The 19,705-nt window shown below is 38.6% G+C and overlaps 1 protein-coding gene across 1 annotated transcript in view; it reads right to left on the bottom strand.

The window, feature by feature from the left end:
- The window catches only part of MYH15 (myosin heavy chain 15), a gene marked incomplete at its 5' end in the record, with an annotated part of 275,049 nt that overhangs the window by 233,053 nt on the left and 22,291 nt on the right, over positions 1 to 19,705 (bottom strand). The window contains 2 exon segments of the mRNA XM_082460984.1: positions 14,372 to 14,510; positions 15,740 to 15,843. Coding sequence (XP_082317110.1) covers positions 14,372 to 14,510; positions 15,740 to 15,843 — 243 coding nt within the window.

Below are 19,705 nucleotides of genomic sequence, written 5' to 3'. Positions count from 1 at the left end.
TAGGACCCAGAAATTCCACTCTTAGGTATACACCCAAGAGAAATAAAAAGTACGTTCACACAAAATAGTTGTACACAAATGTTCCCAGTAGCATTATTCATTATGGTCAAAACATGAAAAAAACACAAATGCCCATCAGCTGATGACTGGATAAACAAAATGTGGTATATTAATACAATGGAACTTTTTTAGTCATAAAATGGAATGAAGTATTGATGCATGCTACAACATGGATGAGGCTTGAAAACTTTATAGTAAGGGAAAGAAACCTGACACAAAGGCCATATATTGTATGATTTTATTTGTATGAACTGTCCAGAATAGGCAAGTCCATAGAGACAGAAAGTAGATTTGTAGTTGCCAGGGGCTAGGAGAGAAGGGAATGGGGAGTAGCTACTTTAAGGTACAGGATTTCTTTTTGGAGTAATGAAACGTTCTGGAATTAGATAGGCGTGACAGTCACACAACATTGTGAATATGCTTAAACTCACTGAACTGTGCATTTTAAAAGGATAAATTTTATAATACGGGAATTGTAACTCAATTTTTAAAAAGAATCTTTTTCTTGATACTGGCCCTCTTCTGAAAAGAACTATTTATCTGAAGGACATGAAAAATCTCATTTTCATTATTTGCCTATTTTCCCCTTCTACATATACATTTGTAGATCCTTTCAATGAAACCGGAACTTGGACCATGTAATTGGATAATTCGAGACAGCTGCCAATCAACAGAAGCCAGAACACTTGCCCAGTATCTTTCAGAAACCTTTCCTTTTCCTGTGAAGTCTTGGCCCCATAGTGCCCTCTGCTGCCTAACAAGAATACTTACAACCCACACAATTGTACTTTTATAAAACAGCACTTCTATCTTCTAAGGAACGAAGTGAAGAAGAAGTGCTATCAGAAGGAAAAGCAAATAGACACGTATCACACCAGGTGTTAAAAAATGACAATAACACAAAAGAATGCCACAGGCAAAAAGTTATAAACACATTTCAAATTGCAGATGTTTTCAGTTATCAGACAAAGGGAATATTTTACTCAACTGAACCTCTCTGCTGTCTTCCATTTTAAATGAATCCTGAGATATGCTAGTATGTCTGATGTAGTAACTCCATAAAATTAATGTCTTAGTATAGAAGAAAATGCAGTCTTTCCTTACTTCACTAAGAAGTACAAAATTTCCTGAGCAGTAACCACAAATAGAGAATAAAGTAAAAACAAAACACATTTAGAGAGCTGTATGTCATTTGTACTAACAGTATCCATTTCCTTTCTGTCAGCCTTTAAAATTTTCACAAAAGCTTGAAAAGCTTGAAATGTTTGATTTACTTGTTAACTAAAATCAATGTATACTATACATACATTTCTACAAGCTCTACACCTACTCCATATCAATGATAATGGTCTAGGTACTCAGTTGCTATGAAACCTTTCAAAATGCAAAGCCCTTTTGGGAAAATAAATGGAAAAATCAAAAGTAAAGCAGACATGTTCATCCTATGCTGAGTTATTCCTGCTAGGAGTGCCATGTTTGGAGACAAAAGCCTGATTATTTCAAGTTGAGAAGCCAATGGGTCAGAATCATAGACTTTTTGAAGCAGAAGAGACTTTAAAGAGCATCTAACCCAAAATGAAACTATTTCAAAGGAAGGGAGAAATGCAACGTACCTGATGAATCTGAGCAGAGATGAATAGTAACCAACAATGTGAACAATGAACAATTCCACAATATCTGTCCAGGAAAAAAAAAGACAGGAGTTCGATTTTCTATGCATTGGAAGCATTCAGATGGACAATATAGGTAACGATAGTCTCAATCTCATACAACCTTTTTCCAGTGTTAATGACAGTCCTTTGAGTCTATTTTTATCCATGAACAAAGGAAACCAAAATTCTCTGTAAAGTATCCCACCTTAAGCTCTAACAGAAATAGCCTTCAACATTACAGAATTATTTCTCACCTACTCCAGAGACACTCAAGGATATGCAGACAGAGGAGTAGTGGATTTATCCCACAGGCGTACATTAGACATCTCACGTTCTCCTTTTTTTTTTTTTTTTTTAACAGAAAATAATAGTTGTCATCATATTCCAAAAAAAAAAAAACTTCATTTGCATTAAAAGTTAAATCTATGAATAAATGTCCTTCTGACATTTAGGAGATGCCATCATGAAGACAGCATCATCTGTAAATGTATTTTCAACATGTAACCTGATGTGTTCCCCAAAGAGGATTTATGAAATTCCCATCAATAAACATCATTTTCTAGGACCTTGTGAATAAAACCATGAATTTTAACTTAGGTTTTATGATATTACCTGGAAGAGGTTTAGCTAGAGGGGGTTCTCAAACGGTGGTGTGGATTAGAATAGCCTGGAGAGCTCATAAAGGAACAAAGGACTAGCTCACTGAAGAAGGTTAGGGTCTGGGCCCATTTTTTAGCATGTTCGCCGGGTGATTCTGATACACATGAGGGTCTGAGAACAGTCCTTCTCAGAGGGTCCTCAACCTTGTCTGTACATTGGGGTCACCTGGCAAGTTATAAAAACAAATCCTTATGCTTGCATCCTCCCTCAGAGATTGGTTTCCTTTGGTCTGGGTGAGGCCTGAGCTTCAGGAATTAAAAAGCTCCCCAGGTGATTCTGATGTGCAACCAAGTTTGAGAACTACTCTCTAGAGAAGGGTAGACAGGTTTGGTAAGTGCATTTAGAAGATGGAGAGAACAAAGTCTGACTGCACCTGAAAACAGGTAAGGAGGTAGAGAAAAACAAGAGGCAATCCTTTCCAGTGTGACAATTCTATCCCAGTTCTATCTGATCTGTAAATAACCAGATATAAAGAAACAAAATCCAGTTTTGTCAAACCACAATCTGGCTAATGTGAAAAAGGGTTTTGAAAATGATCTTCAATTAGTCTTTTATGTAGGGTTATAATACGGTTTCTGAGCTGTTCAAACTTCCTTAATTTATTGAACTGAGTTTCTGAGCACTTGTTATGTGCAAGGCCTGGTGCTAGATGCTATAGTAAGAAGATAGATAAACAAGACAAAAATCCTTGCTGTCAAGGAGTTTATAATCCATGAGAGTAAATAAAACACAGGCAAAAATAGCAAGTCAATAAAACAACTGCCTATAAGAGACAAATCATGAGTACCATGAAAGTCTGAAAGAGAAAGAGATCCCTTCTGGACTGCATGACCAGGGAAGACTTCAAGAAAGAAACAGCATTTCATCTGAGCCTTGAAGGATGAGAAGGGTTTTGATGGGCAAGTATGGGAGAACAAGCATTTCTGAGACAGGGAACAGCATGACTTAAAGGCCCAGAGGCAGGCAGTGCAGCAATGGTCAAAGACGGTGGATAGGACCAACAAGTTAGGAAGTGAGATAAACAGAAATGTGGGTGATTTGTGGTCGCAGGAGACATCTGATGCCACTGTAAGGTATTAATTAAATAATGGAGATATTTTAAAGGGCTGTTAGCAGAGAAATGGCATAATAAGAGTCAGGCTTCAGAACGATTAATGTTGTGGAAGCATGCAAAACAGACGAGAGTGAGGAGATTACAGAGAAAGTGAACCCACTGTGGAACACTGGAGTGCAAAAGTGCTGAAAGTCTAAACTAGGAACGGGAAAGGGAAAAAGAGAGACTGAGAAACATGACCAAGAGGTTTCTAACCTGAGAAGCAGAGAGAAGAGCAGTACCGTGAATATGAATAGAAAAGTCAACAGGAAGACATCACTTGGGGGACGAGATGATACACTGAGTTTTAGCCATGCAGGGTTTAGGGTAGCAGGAGAATATGCAGTAGGAAGTTAGAAATATGGGGTTGGGACTCAAGAAGGAGGTAAAGGCAAGGATGTCCCCTTAGGTTTGGGGCCCTTCCCCCTTTCCATCCCCTTCTCCATCTGTCCAGCTCCTTCAATTCCTTCTTAAATGACTGGGAGGAAAATTACCAGTGCTTAATATACCAATATTAAGAGCCCTTAGAAATCAAGAAAAACCCCATACCTCAATTTAAAAAATGGGCTAACAATGGAAACAAAAATTCAAAAAAGAAACAATACAAATAGGTAATAACCTACAAAAATGTTAACTTTATTAATACTTAAATATAAAATAAAATCTGGTTAACTGGCAGGAGGAAAATTGTAACTGCTAATATTGGTGAGCATAGTGAGAAAGTCACTCAACTAGAAAAACACAAAGGATGTGTCCTATGTCCCTGAGTGGGTAGGATTCATTTAACAAATAATTATTTACTACTATGGTAAGGGCTATTATGATACAGTGCCAGGCACTGTATTAAAACCTAGAAATACAACAGTGCACAGCATATTAGGCCCCTGCTCCTATGGAGCTTACATCTGATGGAGACTGGGGAGTAGGACACCCAATAAAAAACAGCTGTATGAATGACACAAACAAAAATATTCAGGGTAAGGAGATAGAGAATGATGAGAAGGAGGTGGGGTCAGTCATGGAAGGGTTTTCTGATAACGTAACATCCAAGAAGGCACCTTGACAAAGTGAGGGAGTCAGCCATGAGGATACCTAGGAAGAGTTCCAGATAGAAGGAGGAGTTTGTGAAAATGTCCTGCAACAGGAGAGCTTGAATGATCCCAGAAGAGCCAAGAGACCCGTGGGCTGAGTGAGGGGAGTGAGAGAATGGGGAAAGGGTAGGTGGGGGCTCTGCACCTGATTCCACTGAGGTGCGTGGGTCCACGCTAGGCAGTTCTGTGGCACCGGCTGGATGTCTCAATTCTTACACTAACTACCTGGAGATAGCATCAGATTCCACAGGTTAAGAGTTCAGTCCTACAAGACTGCTTCCCCCAATTCAGATGCCAATTGTGAGTCCAGGTTGTCACTTAGGCTACTGACCGACCAGCTACAGATTGGAGGTTCCAACAACACCCTCCTTGGGTTCAATTAATTTGCTAGAGGCTCACAGAACTCAGAAAGACACTTTACTTATTAGATCAATGATTTATTGTAAAAGAATATAAATTGGGAATAGCCAAATGGGAAAGATGCATAGGGCAAGGTATGAGTAAAGGGTACAGAGCTTCCACGTCTTCTCTAAGGATGCCAGTTTCCCCAAATCTCCACATGTTCAGCAACCAAGAAGATCTCTGAACACTGTCCTTTTAAGATTTTATTTTTTAGGCTTCATTACATAGGCATGGTTGATTGAATTATTGGCCACTGGTGATTGAACTCAATCTCTAGCCCTGCTCCTCTGCTCTGACAGGGGTGGGATTGAAAGTTCCAACTCTCTAATCACAGGGTTAGTTCTTGTGGTGACAAGACCCTATCCATAGGTACAGTCCAAAAGTCACCTTGTTAACATAAAAGACACCTTTATGGCTCTCATCACTCAAGAAATTCCAAATTAAGAGCTCTGTGCCAGATATTGGGACAAAGACCAAGTATAAATTTCATATTATCAAGCATAATATGGAGATGGGATCAGAGAGAGATTTAGAGAGGTAACAGAAGGAGGCTATGATGAGGATTGAGGGTTTATTTTGAGTAAAATGGAAGCCACGTATGAACCTAGCGCCAAGGAGGGAACATGGGCTGGTTTACACTATGAAAGGATCACTGCTGGCTGCAATATGTAGAACTACAGTGATGGGATGAGGGTGGAGACAGGGAGATCAGTAAGGAGGTTATCACAACAGTCTGGTGAGAAATGGTGGCTCAGGCTAAGTGGTGGCAGTGAACATGGTGATTGTGGGTAGTTGTGAGTTTTACATATATTTAAAGGTAGAGACAACAAGAAAGAGAGGAGTTCAGGATGACTCTAAGATTTGAGTCAGGAGAATCCAGTTGACATTTATTAAGAAGACTGAGAAATGAAGGGGCAGGAAGAGATGAAGAGTTCAGTTCTATACATGTTGAGTTTGAGATGATCAACTAAGAAATGAGCAGAGAAAAGTTTCAAGAGTTGAACTCAGCAGCCCTATAGCAGTTAGAAGTAAGGAAGATGAGGACGCTCCAGTAAAGAACCTGAGAAGGAACCACCATGGAGACTGTATGAGATGCTTTGCTTCATTTGCTTATCTGTATTTTCTAATTAATAACTGTGCCTTGCTTTTGTAATAAAAATAATTTTAAAAACTTTGTTTCAAAGCATTGGAAAAGCATAAAAATGAACAAGGACAAAAACAGCAAAATAAGGCAGCAAGATGCCATGAAAGCATATATTAATATATTAATATAGAAGATGTTTACACAATATTCAGGGCACATTTCCTTACTGTATTTTCCTCGGAGCTCAAGTGTCCTCTTCTCTGAGTGGACTTTCTGACCACACTATCAACGATAACCCCCAACTCTTATTATTTTTTATTCTTTTACTCTGTTTTAATTTTTTCATTCTGACTTCATGCATATTTGTCCATTTATGTATATATTTTCTATCTCCCACACTAGACAATCAAGACAGGGATTATATCTTGTTCATAGGTATATCTCTAGCACCAGGAATAGTCCCCCACACAGACTGCCCCCCAAAATTATTTGTTAAACAATAAAAAAACAAACAATGCAACCAAAAAATGGGCAAAGGAATTGAATAGATATTTCTGCAAAGAAGATATACAAATGTCTAATAAATACATGAAGATACTCAACATCACTAATCATCAAGGAAATGCAATTCAAAACCACAATGAGCATGTCTCCCCACAACTAGGGCACCTGCTGGCTGCTGGTGGGGGACCCTGATGCCCAAGGAGACGGGAGGAACCCCCAAGTGAACTGGTAGGATGTGGGGGTACTGAGGGGGGAGGAGAAGTGGAGGCCAGACAGGATCAGTGACCCTGAGGCTGGGGAGATCAGGAGAGGCAGGTGGGAGAGGCCCTCCAGGAGGAGCAGGAGAGGGGGCGATTGCCCCAGCCACTCAGGCCTGGGGAGCCTGCTGGGCTCCCAGGCTGGTCCCCTGCCCTTCAGGGCGCCCCCCCTCCCCCTGGCCACATTGGTCCTGGGGACATAGGAGGGAGGTCAGGAGATCAGGAGAGGCAGGTGGGAGGGGCCCTCCAGGAGGAGCAGTAGAGGAGCAGAGGGCATTTGTCTCACCCACTTGAAACCAGAAAGCCTGCTGGGCTCCTAGGTGAGGTCCCTGCCCTCTGAGATGGGGGTGGGAGGCATGCCTGGGCCTCTTCTGTTCTGTTGAGTCTAAGCCCCAACCCCCTCCACAGCCCCCAGGGCATTTTCTAGCCCTGTGGGTCCTAAGCATACACCCCACCCACTGCCCAAACCTCGCCCTTGCTTAGGCCCCACCTTCTACAGCTAAGGCCTTCCTCCCCCATCCTTGTTTTTTTTTTTCTTTTTCTTTTTCTTTTTTGTTTTTCTTTTCCCTTCTCCTCTTTTTTTACTATCATGGTACGGTTGTACCTTCCGGTTGTAGATTCATCTATGTTTTTATTTTTATATTCTTTCTAATATATCTGTTAGTTTTCTAGTCTAAATTTGTTTTTTACTTTGTTATTGTACTCTCTCTTTTTTTTTTTTTTGCCACCCCATGTGGCTTGCGAGATCTTGGTTTGCAAGCAGCAGTTTGGGCTGAAGCTCCTATGGTGAGAGCTCTGAGTCTGAACCACTGAACTAACAGAGAACCTGAGACCCCAGGGAATATTCATCAGAATGAGGTCTCACAGAGATCTTCATTTCAGCACCAGGACCCAGCTCTACCCAACAGCCTACTAACTCCAGTGTTGGAAGCCTAAGGCCAAACAACAAGTAAGACAGGAACACAATCCCACTCATTAAAAAAAAAAAAAAAAAAAAAAAAATGAGATGGCAAAAAAATATGTCACAGATGAAGGAGCAAGGTAAAAACCTACAAGACCAAATAAATGAACAGGAAATACGCTATCTACCTGAAAAAGAATTCAGAGTAATGATAATAAAGATGATCCAGAATCTCAGAAATAGAATGGAGGCACAGAATGAGAAAATACAAGAAATCCTTAACAAAGATCTAGAAGAACTAAAGAACAAACAAACAGAGATGAACAACACAATAACTGAAATGAAAAATACATTAGAAGGAATCAATAACAGAATAACGGAGGCAGAAGAAAGAATAAGTGAGCTAGAGACAAAATGCTGGAAATAACTGCCGAGGAGCAGAATAAAGAAAAAAGAATGAAAAGAATTGAAGACAATCTCAGAGACCTCTGGGACAACACTAAATGCACCAACATTCGAATTATAGGGGTCTCAGAAGAAGAAAAGAAAAAGAAAGGGTCTGAGAAAATATTTGAAGAGATTATAGTCTAAAACTTCCATAACATGGGAACAGAAAGAGTCATCTAAGTCCAGGAAGCACAGAGAGTCCCATACAGGATAAACCCTAGGAGAAACACACCAAGACACATATTAATCAAACTAACAAAAATTAAATTCAAAGAAAAAGTATTAAAAGCAGCAAGGGAAAAACAAAAAATAACATACAAAGGAATCCCCATAAGGTTATCAGCTGATTTTTCGGCAGAAACTCTGCAGGCCAGAAGGGAGTAGCAAGATATACTTAAAGTGTTAAAGAGAAAAACCTACAAACAAGATTATTCTACCCAGCAAGAATCTCATTCAGATTTGACGGAGAAATCAAAAGCTTTTCAGACAAGCAAAAGTTAAGAGAATTCAGCACCATCAAACCAGCTTTACAACAAATGCTAAAGAAACTTCTCTAGGCGGGAAACACAAGAGAAGAAAAAGACTCACAAAAACAAGCCCAAAACAATTAAGAAAATGGTAATAGGAATATACATATCGATAATAACCTTGAATGTAAATGGATTAAATGCGCCAACCAAAAGACACAGACTGGATGAATGGATACAAAAACAAGACCCATATATACGCTGTCTACAAGAGACCCACTTCAGGTGTAGGGACACATACAGACTGAAAGTGAAGGGATGGAAAAAGATATTCCATGCAAATGGAAATCAAAAGAAAGCTGGAGTAGCTATACTCATATCAGATAAAATAGACTTTAAAATAAAGAATGTTACAAGAGACAAGGAAGGACACTACATAATGATCAAGGGATCAATCCAAGAAGAAGATATAACAATTATAAATATATATGCACCCAACATAGGAGCACCTCAATACATAAGGCAAATGCTAACAACCATGAAAGGTGAAATCGACAGTAACACAATAATAGTAGGAGACTTTAGCACCCCACTTTCACCAATGGACAGATCATCCAAAATGAAAATAAATATGGAAACACAAGCTTTAAATGACACAATAGACCAGATAGATTTAACTGGTATTTATAGAACATTTCACCCAAAAGTGGCAGGATACACTTTCTTCTCAAGTGCACACAGAACATTCTCCAGGATAGATCATATCATGGGTCACAAATCAAGCCTCAGAAAATTTAATAAAATTGAAATCGTATGAAGCTTCTTTTCTGACAACAATGCTATGAGATTGGAAATCAATTACAGGAAAAAAACTATAAAAAACACAAATACATGGAGGTTAAACAGTACACTACTAAATAACCAAGTGATCACTGAAGAAATCAAAGAAGAAATAAAAAAATACAAAGGAACAAATGACAATGAAAAGATGATCCAACCTATGGAACACAGCAAAAACAGTTCTAAGAAGGAAGTTTATAGCAATTCAATCTCACCTCAAGAAACAAGAAAAATCTCAAATAAACAATCTAACCCTACACTTAAAACAACTAGAGAAAAAGAACAAAGAAAACCCAAAGTCAGTAGAAGGAAGGAAATCATAAAGATCAGAGCAGAAATAAATGAAATAGAAACAATAAGAAAACAATAGCAAAGATCAATAAAACTAAAATCTGGTTCTTTGAGAAAACAAACAAAATTGATAAACCCTTAGCCAGACTCATCAAGAAAAAGGGAGAGGATGCAAATCAATAAAATTAGAAATGAAAAAGGAGAAATCACAACTGACACTGCAGAAGTACAAAGAATTATAAGAGACTACTACAAATAACTATATGTCAATAAAATGGACAACCATGAAGAAATGGACAAATTCTTCGAAAGGTACAATTTTCCAAGACTGAACCAGGAAGAATTAGAAAATATAAACAGACATATCACAAGTAATGAAATTGAAACCATAATTAAAAATCTTTCAACAAACAAAAGTCCAGGACCAGATAGATAGAATTCACTTCACAGGCGAATTCTATCAAACATTTAGAGAAGAGCTAACACCCATCCTTCTCAAACTCTTCCAAAAAATTGCAGGAGGAGAAGCACTTCCAAATTCATTCTATGAAGCCACCATCACCCTGATACCAAAACCAGACAAAGATATCACAAAATAAGAAAATTATAGACCAATATCACTGATGAACATAGATGCAAAACTCCTGAACAGAGTACTAGCAAACAGAATCCAACAACACATTAAAAGCATCATACACCATGATCAAGTGGGATTTATCCCAGGGATGCAAGGATTCTTCAATATACTCAAATCAATCAATGTGATACACCACATTAACAAATTAAGGAATAGAAACCATATGATCATCTCAACAGATGAAGAAAAAGCTTTTGACAAAATTCAACACCCATTTATGATAAAAACTCTCCAGAAAGTGGGCATAGGGGGAACCTACCTCAACATAATAAAGGCCATATACGTCAAACCCACAGCAAGTATCATACTCAATGGTGAAAAACTGAAAGCATTTCCACTAAGATCAGGAACAAGACAAGGATGTCCACTCTCGCCACTCTTATTCAACATAGTTTTAGAAGGCCTAGCCATGGCAATTGGAGAAGAAAAAGAAATAAAAAGAATACAAATTGGAAAAGAAGTAAAACTGTCACTGTTTGCAGACGACATAATACTATACATAGAAAATCCTGAAGATGCCACCAGGAAACTACTAGAACTAATCAGTGAATTTGGTAAGGTTGCAGGACACAAATTAATGCACAGAAATCTCTGGCATTCTTATACACCAACAATGAAAAATCAGGAAGAGAAATTAAGGAAATAATCCCATTTCCCATCACAGTAAAAAGAATAAAATACCTAGGAATAAACCTGCCTAAGGAAGCAAAAGACTTGTACTCAGAAAACTATAAAACACTGATAAAAGAAATCAAAGATGACATAAACAGAAGGAGAAATATGCCATGTTCTTGGATTGGAAGAATCAACATTGTGAAAATGACTACACTACCCAAAGCAATGTACAGATTCAATGCAATCCCTATCAAACTACCAATGGCAATCTTCACAGAATTAGAACAAAAAATGGTACAATTCGTATGGAAACACAAAATACCACGAATAGCCAAAGCAATCTTGAGAAAGAAAAACGGAGTTGGAGGAATCAGGCTCCCTGACTTCAAACTATACCACAAAGCTACAGTAATCAAGACAGTATGGCACTGGCACAAAAACAGAAATATAGATCAATGGTACAGGATAGAATGCCCAGTGATAAACCCACATACATATGATCACCTAATTTACAACAAAGGAGGCAAGAACATATAATGGAGAAAAGACAGCCTCTTCAATAAGTGGTGCTGGGAAAACTTGACAGCTACATGTAAAAGAATGAAATTAGAACACTACATAACACCATACACAAAAATAAACTCCAAATGGATTAAAGACCTAGATGTAAGACCAGACACTATAAAACTCTTAGAGGAAAATATAGGGAAAAAACTCTTTGATATAAACTACAGCAAGATCGTTTTTGACCCACCTCCTAGAGTAATGGAAATAAAAGCAAAAATAAACAAATGGGAGTTAATTAAACTTAAAAGCTTTTGCACAGCAAAGGAAACCATAAACAAGACAAAAAGACAACCCTCAGAATGGGAGAAAATATTTGCAAATGAAACAAAAGACAAAGGATTAATCTCAAAAATATACAAACAGTTCATGGAGCTCAATATCAAAAAAAACCAAACAATACAATTAAAAAATGGGTGGAAGACCTAAATAGACATTTCACTAAGGAAGACATACAGATGGCCAAGAGGCACATGAAAAGATGCTCAACATCACTAATTATTACAGAAATGCAAATCAAAACTACAATGAGGTATCACCTCATACTGGTCAGGATGGCCATTATCAAAAAATCTAGAAACAATAAATGCTGGAAAGGGTATGATGAAAAGGGAACCCTCCTGCACTGTTGGTGGGAATGTAAATTGATACAGCCACTATGGAGAACAGTGTGGAGGTTCCTTAAAAAACTAAAAATAACTACCATATGACCCAGCAATCCCACTACTGGACATATACCTGAGAAAACCATAATTCAAAAAGAGACATGTACCACAATGTTCATTGCAGCACTATTTACAATAGCCAGGACATGGAAGCAACCTAAATGTCCATCAACAGATGAATGGCTAAAGAAGATGTGGCACATATATACAATGGAATATTACGCAGCCATAAAAAGAAACGAAATTGAATTATTTGTAGTGAAGTGGATGGACCTAGAGTCTGTCATACAGAGTGAAGTAAGTCAGAAAGAGAAAAATAAATACTGTATGCTAGCACATATATATGGAATCTTAAAAAAGAAAAAAGTACTGATGAACCTAGTTGCAGGGCAGGAATAAAGATGTAGTCATAGAGAATGGACTTGAGGACACAGGTAGGAGGGGGAATCTGGGGTGAAGTGAGAGTAGCATCAACATATATACACTACCGAATGTAAAACAGTTAGTTAGTGGGAAGCAGCAGCATAGCACAGGGAGATCAGCTTGGTGCTTTGCAATGACCTAAAGGGGTGGGATAGGGAGGATGGGAGGGAGGCTCAAGAGGGAGGGGATATGGGGATATATGTATGCATATGTCTCATTCACCTTGGTGTACAACAGAAACTAACACAGTATTGTGAAGCAATTATACTCCTATAAAGATCTATTTTAAAAAAAAACACACAATGAGACACCACCATCTTATACCCATTAAGATGGCTCTTATCAAAAAAAAGCAAAAAACAAAAACAAAAAAAAACACAGAAAACAACAAGTGTTGGTGAGGATGTAGAAAAATTGGAACCCTTGTGCATTGCTGGTGACGATGGAAAATGGTGCAGCCACCATGGAAAACAATATGGTGGTTCCTTAAAAAATTAAACATAGAATTTCCATTTAATCCAGCAATTCCACTTCTAGGTATATACACAAAAGAAGTGAAAACACAGACTCAAACAGATATTTGAATATTAATGTTCACAGCAGCATTATTCACACTAGTGAAAAGTAGAAGTAACTCAAGTGTTTATAAAGAGATGAATGGATAAACAAAAAGTAGAATATACATATGATAGAATGTTATGCAGCCTTAGAAAGGAATGAAATTCTGACGCTTAGTAACAACAAGTCTTGAAGACATGGAGCTAAGTGAAATAGACCAGACACAAAAGGACAATATATATTGTATGAATGCACTTATATGAGGTACCCAGAGTAGTCAAATTCATAGAGACAGAAAGTAGACTAAAATTTTCCAGGGGTTAGGGGTAGGGGGTAATAGGAAATTATTGTTTTATGGGTATAAAGTTTCAGTTTGGGATGATGAGAAAGTTCTGGAGATGAATAGTGGTGATGGTTGCACAACAATGTGAAAGTACTTAATGCCACTAATATGTACAGTTAAAATGGGTAAAATTTTATGTTGTATATATTTTTCCACAATTAAAAATATAAAATTTTAAAAATTATTTGTTGAAAGATTTGAATGAATGTTTTTTGTTGCAATTGCCAGGAATTTTAATATTAAATGAAATAATTATGACTATGATTCCTTCTTTTCATAATTGTGATTTTCTATTTTGATGATCATTCTAGACAGATAACTCATTATAGATCTTTTTGGTAAGCAGGCATGACTATAGATTTTTAGAATATGAATAAAAAACAAAGGGAAAAGAAGCCATTTTGTTTTCAACCCAGTGGAAACTCCTGCTTTGGAATTCTACAGATCTTTGTTCACACCTTCATTATGTCACTTCGTACATCTCATGGTAATTTGTTCCTTTTTCTGTTTTTCTCAATAGTCTATATGCTGAAGGCAGGCTACGTCTTAGTCAATCCTATGTCACCCAAGTTTAGCAAATTTACTGGCATCATCAATAATTAATTAAGGAATGTGTCTTATCCTGAGATACAAGGATTCTAATTCAGAATGGTGGCTGAGAGAATAATTTGGGGGAACAGCAACTGAGGGAGATTGCTGATTAATTTCAACATTTTCCAAAAACTAAGAGGTGAAGTTAAGTGCAAGGAAAAGGGGAGCAGGGCTGGGGTCAGGGATTTGAAGAGCATACATGCCATGTCTTTAAAGTAATCCTTACTTTCTGTGCCATCTGCTTCTACTTGCTCTTCTCTGGGTTTCTGTTTAAATTTCATGTTTCCGAAGTACAGGATGGCTCCAGTGAGTTTATAGGATCCGTACTTCTCATCAGGAAGAAAGCCCAAAATGTCCATGGCTTGCTGTAAAAAGCGAAGCAGATGGCCAAGTCTTCATTTGCCTAATGGCTGCAGTAAGCACCTCACCCCCGCTGTGTGTCACACCTCCCTCCACTCAGTGGGCTGTGGGCTGCCAGGAAGACAGATCACCACAGCCCTGAAGTGAAGTGTGACAGCTCTGTTCAAAGCAATGCAAATTGGCCCTGTTGGTGCTTGGTCACCCGCAGTCTGCTTATCCCTTTAAAAGAGAATTAGGAAGGCTTATGACTTGACTTGTTTAATTTCCAGTAGTTTTAGAACTTTCTTCGGCTGCCCTGCCCCCATCCTCTCCTTTCCAATAATCTATCATTAACTGGCTATATGAGCTAAATTATTTTGCCTTTCATGGTTATGGAAGAAAGTAGCACCATATCTGATAGGTTGCTTATTTCTGGGATCCCATATGTTCTCCCAACTTTATTCCAGATACATTTTAAAGACTGGCAAAAGGAAGTATTTAAGAAAAGAAAAACCATGTCACCAAAGAACAGCATCCTAGGAAGCCACTGCACATGGTAAGAAGTGTGTTCTCACACACTCCAGGAGGATGGAAATCGGTACAATCTTTCTAGTGGTTAATTTAGAATATGTATCAAGAGACTATAAAAAATTCATAATCCTACCTAGTAATTTCACTTTTAGGAATCTAGCATAAGGTGACTCTGATATATAGAAAAAGCACTCACCAACAAAGACATTCACCACAGTAGGAAAAAAAAAAAAAAACCCACAACCTTGAGTCTAACAGTAGGAGAATGATTAAATAAACTATAGAATTAATGTCTGATAAAATATTAAGTATCCATTTAAATGTTTATGAAGTTTGTTATAACACTAAAAATGCTTAAGAATAATCAAAAACGCAAACTATATATCACATAGCATATGCAGTATAATTATAATCTTTGATTTAAAAAAAACCACCAAAACAACTATGTAACAACAATCCCAAATAGAAAAAAAGACTAAAAACAGTGGTTGTCACTGAGTTGAAGCATCTTCCTACTATTCCATATGTACCGAAGTCACTATATTGACAAAATAAATAAGTATAAAACTTTGGACAGAAACCGTCCTGGAGGGGCTCCTTCCACTCTCCACCCCCAGGGGAAGGAAGGTCACTTCTCCAGGACCCTTTGGAAGAGAGGAGATCTGAGATGCTTTCTTTCATTTCTCATTGCCATTACCAGACTTTGATAACTAACAAGCCTTACATCTGTGGCCAGCAATTCTTCAGCATCATCCAAGCTCTCCAGAGCAACTGCTCCATGAGAGCAAAAGTGAAAGTCAGAGGGATTTTCAGACACCAGGAGCATATCTGCAGTGGGAAAACCATCAGTTAAACAGCTTAAAGAAATCCACAAGGCTTTAGAAAATAAGTGACCAATATTCACAGTTTACTCTTACGGCTTACAGCATACTTGTAAACGAGCCAAAATAAAATCCATATTCTACACCCAAACCTCTGCAATCAATTTCTGCCCTCTATTAACTTGTCAGTCATGTGTTAATGCCTCCCAAGAGAAGACCAGGCAGGCCAAATCTGAAAGCAGATTCAATTCCAGCAGCTTGAATTGGTGTGCAAAAAAAAAGATAATGCATGTTGGCGAAACTTTGAAAACAGGAATTTGGCCTAGATACGTGGTTGAGGGCCAGAGGACAAAAAGTGGTTTGTAAATTATAACAGGCCTGAGCTTCAAAAGCTAGGAAGCAGGCCGACCCTGGGGTCAGCACCCAGGGAACATTAGCAGTGTAATCCTGTCACATCACGTCCTCCCTATTAGGAGGCTGAGTCTGTCTTTCAAGGGATCCATAAATCGGCTACTGTGTTCAGTGCTGCACCTCTGATATGTCTAAGACTCCTGACGTGATTCACTTAGTCAGGAAGCATAATGCAAGCTGAAGCCAAGGCAAGCTGTCAGCAGCACATCTGCAACCGAAGTGGCCAAATCACATTAACCTCTTAAAGCCTGACACTCGCTCCCAGTGAAGTTTTTTGAGCCAATCAGAGTTTTGTTTAGTACTCAATGAAGTGAGGCTCTAATATCCTGAACCCCAAATCTCAGAAACAAAGAAATTGGGCTACGTGAATGTTCATAGCAGCTCTATTTGGAAGCAACCCAGATGTCCATCAATAATTAACAAAACATTGTCTATCCACACAATGGATTATTATTACTTAGCAAACAAACAAATGAACTATGAATATGTGCTACAACATGGAAGGATCTCAAAATAATTATGCTGAGTGAAATAAGCCAGAAAAAAAAGAGTATATACTGCATGATTCCATCTTATAAAGTTCTAGAAATGCAATCTAATCTATAGATTGCAGAAAGCATATTAGTGACAGAAAACATATTAGTGGTTTTCTACGGACTGGGTTAGGAGAGGAGGGCTTGAGGAAGTGAGAATGGGCAGGAGGGAGGGATTACAAGAGATAACGAGAAAACTTTTGAATGGATACGTACATTATTTTGATTGTGGTGATGGTTTCACCTCATAGATACATATGTCAATACTTACACTTAGGTCAATAATACTTTGATAAAGCTATTGGATAAAAGTAATTGGGCTAGCCCAAAAGAAATCAGGCTGAATGCAAGTACAATATATAACTTAAATAGAAATATAATTCATAATAATTTTTTAAAGTATTTACTTCAGTGGTGATTCAAATGTCCCTGAAATGTTACTACTTCTCAGGAATCTCCTTATATTCTTCCTTATGCTTCACTTTATATCAACAAATATTTGTTTGAGATCCAATAATATGCCAGGCATTATTGTAAGTTTTAGGGATACATCAGTGAAAAAAAAATCCCATTCCTGCCCTCATAAAGCTTATGTTCCAACAGGAGGAGACAGAAGTAAAAAAAAAAAAAATGAGTAAAATATTTGACATGTAAGATAGTAATTGCTATGGAGATAAATAAAAGCAGGGAAAGGGAGTAAAATGTGTTGGAGATGCAGAGTTGCAGTTTTTAATAGGGTGATCAGGGAAGGCCTCCACAAGGTCAAGTTTGAGATATGGGAGAGAATCATGGATAAGTAGGGAAAGAATGTTCCAGAAAGAAAAAAGCCAATGCAAAGGCCCGGGGTGGAAGTTTGCCTGGGATTTTGAGAGGCTACAGTTGGTCAAAGAAGGGGTAGGGGCTTCCCTGGTGGTGCAGTGGTTGAGAATCTGCCTGCCAATGCAGGGGACACGGGTTCGAGCCCTGGTCTGGGAAGATCCCACATGTCACGGAGCAACTGGGCCCGTGAGCCACAATTGCTGAGCCTGCGCGTCTGGAGCCTGTGCTCGGCAACAAGAGAGGCCGCGATGGTGAGAGGCCCGCGCACCACAATGAAGAGTGGTCCCCACTTGCCACAGCTAGAGAAAGCCCTCACACAGAAACTAAGACCCAACACAGTCATAAATAAATAAATAAATAAAAGAACGTGAATTTCTTAAAAAAAAAAAAAAAAAAGAAGGGGTAGATCATGAGGTCAGAGTGGCATCAAGAGTGTCTCACAGGCTATGTTGAGGATTTGGGCATTTCTGGTCTATGTGAGCTATGAAGCCATTACAGGTTTTTGAGCAGTGGAGTGACATGATCTGATTTTTTTTTTTTTTCAATTTACTATGGCTGCTGGTTAAAGACAGAGGGACAGGGTGGGAGCAGGGATACCAGGAAAGGGTTAATTCAGGAGGGAGATGATGGTACTTGACTGGGAGAATAACAACAGACATGGTGAGAAGTAGCCAGAGCTTGGGTTTTGAAAGTAGAGTCAACAGGATTTGCTGATGGAACAAATGAGAATAATGTGGGAGAAAGGCTGATCAAGGATAACTCCAAGGGTTTGTGCCCAGGCAAGTGGAAGGATGGAGATGCCTTCAGCCAACCTGGGAAACACTGTGGTAGGAGCAGGTCTCGCGGGGTGGAGTTCAGGAACTAGGCTGTAGGCATATGAAGTTTGAGACGCCTATTCAACATGCAAGCAGAGACATAAAAGAGTCAGTTAGCTATCAGTCTGAAATACTAAAGAAAAGTCTGGACTTATGATCCAAATTCACAAGTCATCAGATAGAAATCTTTAAAGCGGTCAGTCTAGATGATCTATCACCACAAGATAGAGCCAAGGACTGAGCTCCAGGGCACTCTGAAGTCATGGACTGGATGAAAGAGAGAAACCTGCAAAGCTATGCCCAGAGATTTAGGAGAGAAACAAGGGAGGGTGGTATACTAGAAGCCAAGAGGGGGAGATTTTCAAGGAAGAGGGAGTCAGCAGGGGTATCAAATACTGTCCCGACTGTATACTGTCAATAATCTCTCTATATATTCTTTTGCAAGGTTCATTCATGACTTTACTGATGACTCTCAAATCTACATTTATTTTCTGAGCTCCAGACCTAGTCTCCAACTTCCCATTGGACATTTCAATGTGGATGGCCATAGGTAGCTTAAACCCAACATTACCACAACCAGATCGATGATGTTTTCCTTATCTTCCCTGAAGCTATTCCTCTTCTGTGGTTCCTTATGCCAGTGAATGTCACCACCACACCCAGGCCAGACATCTGAGTGCTACAATGTCCTGTCCCTTCACCTCCTTCACAGCTCAGATACAGACATCATCTCCATGTCTTTCAAATCAAAGCATTTGTTTAATCTTTTTTCTCTACCATAGGTATATGCTATGGGAGGACGTAAGGATACAAAACTAAAATAGTCCTTTCCCTCGAGGAGGCTAGAGGAATCACACACCTAAACAGTGCAGGAAACACTGCTTTGTGTCTTTAGGCGGTGGGGCATGTTTCAGTGGCTGACTCGTTAAAAAAAAAAATCTACTTTCCAAGATTGCTTTGCCACAAATTACCTGTTAGATCATTCTAGATCAACCTTTTATAGAATTTTCATTTTACTCTCATGTTTATTATGTCATTTTTGATCATTTTCATCCTGGTCATGATGATCAAATGTGCTATATCTGACATTATTTTCTGCATGGTAAATATAGGAAAATGAAAGGCTAGAAAGGCTCACTACTTGCCCAGGGTCAAATTAATGATAAAATGAATATAGAACACAGTCTCTAGTGTTTCTGTTAGACTACGCCACCCACTACTGAAACCTGTATGAGTAAACATGACGGGATTCCATTTCCTCCTTTGTCATAGATGGAAGGAGGGTCTTACT

The sequence above is a fragment of the Balaenoptera physalus genome (genome assembly GCF_965194825.1).
Source record: "Balaenoptera physalus genome assembly, chromosome: 4".
Taxonomy (NCBI): Eukaryota; Metazoa; Chordata; class Mammalia; order Artiodactyla; family Balaenopteridae; genus Balaenoptera; species Balaenoptera physalus.
Note: the sequence above shows the minus strand (reverse complement) of the source record. Positions and strands in the feature narration are given on the sequence as shown.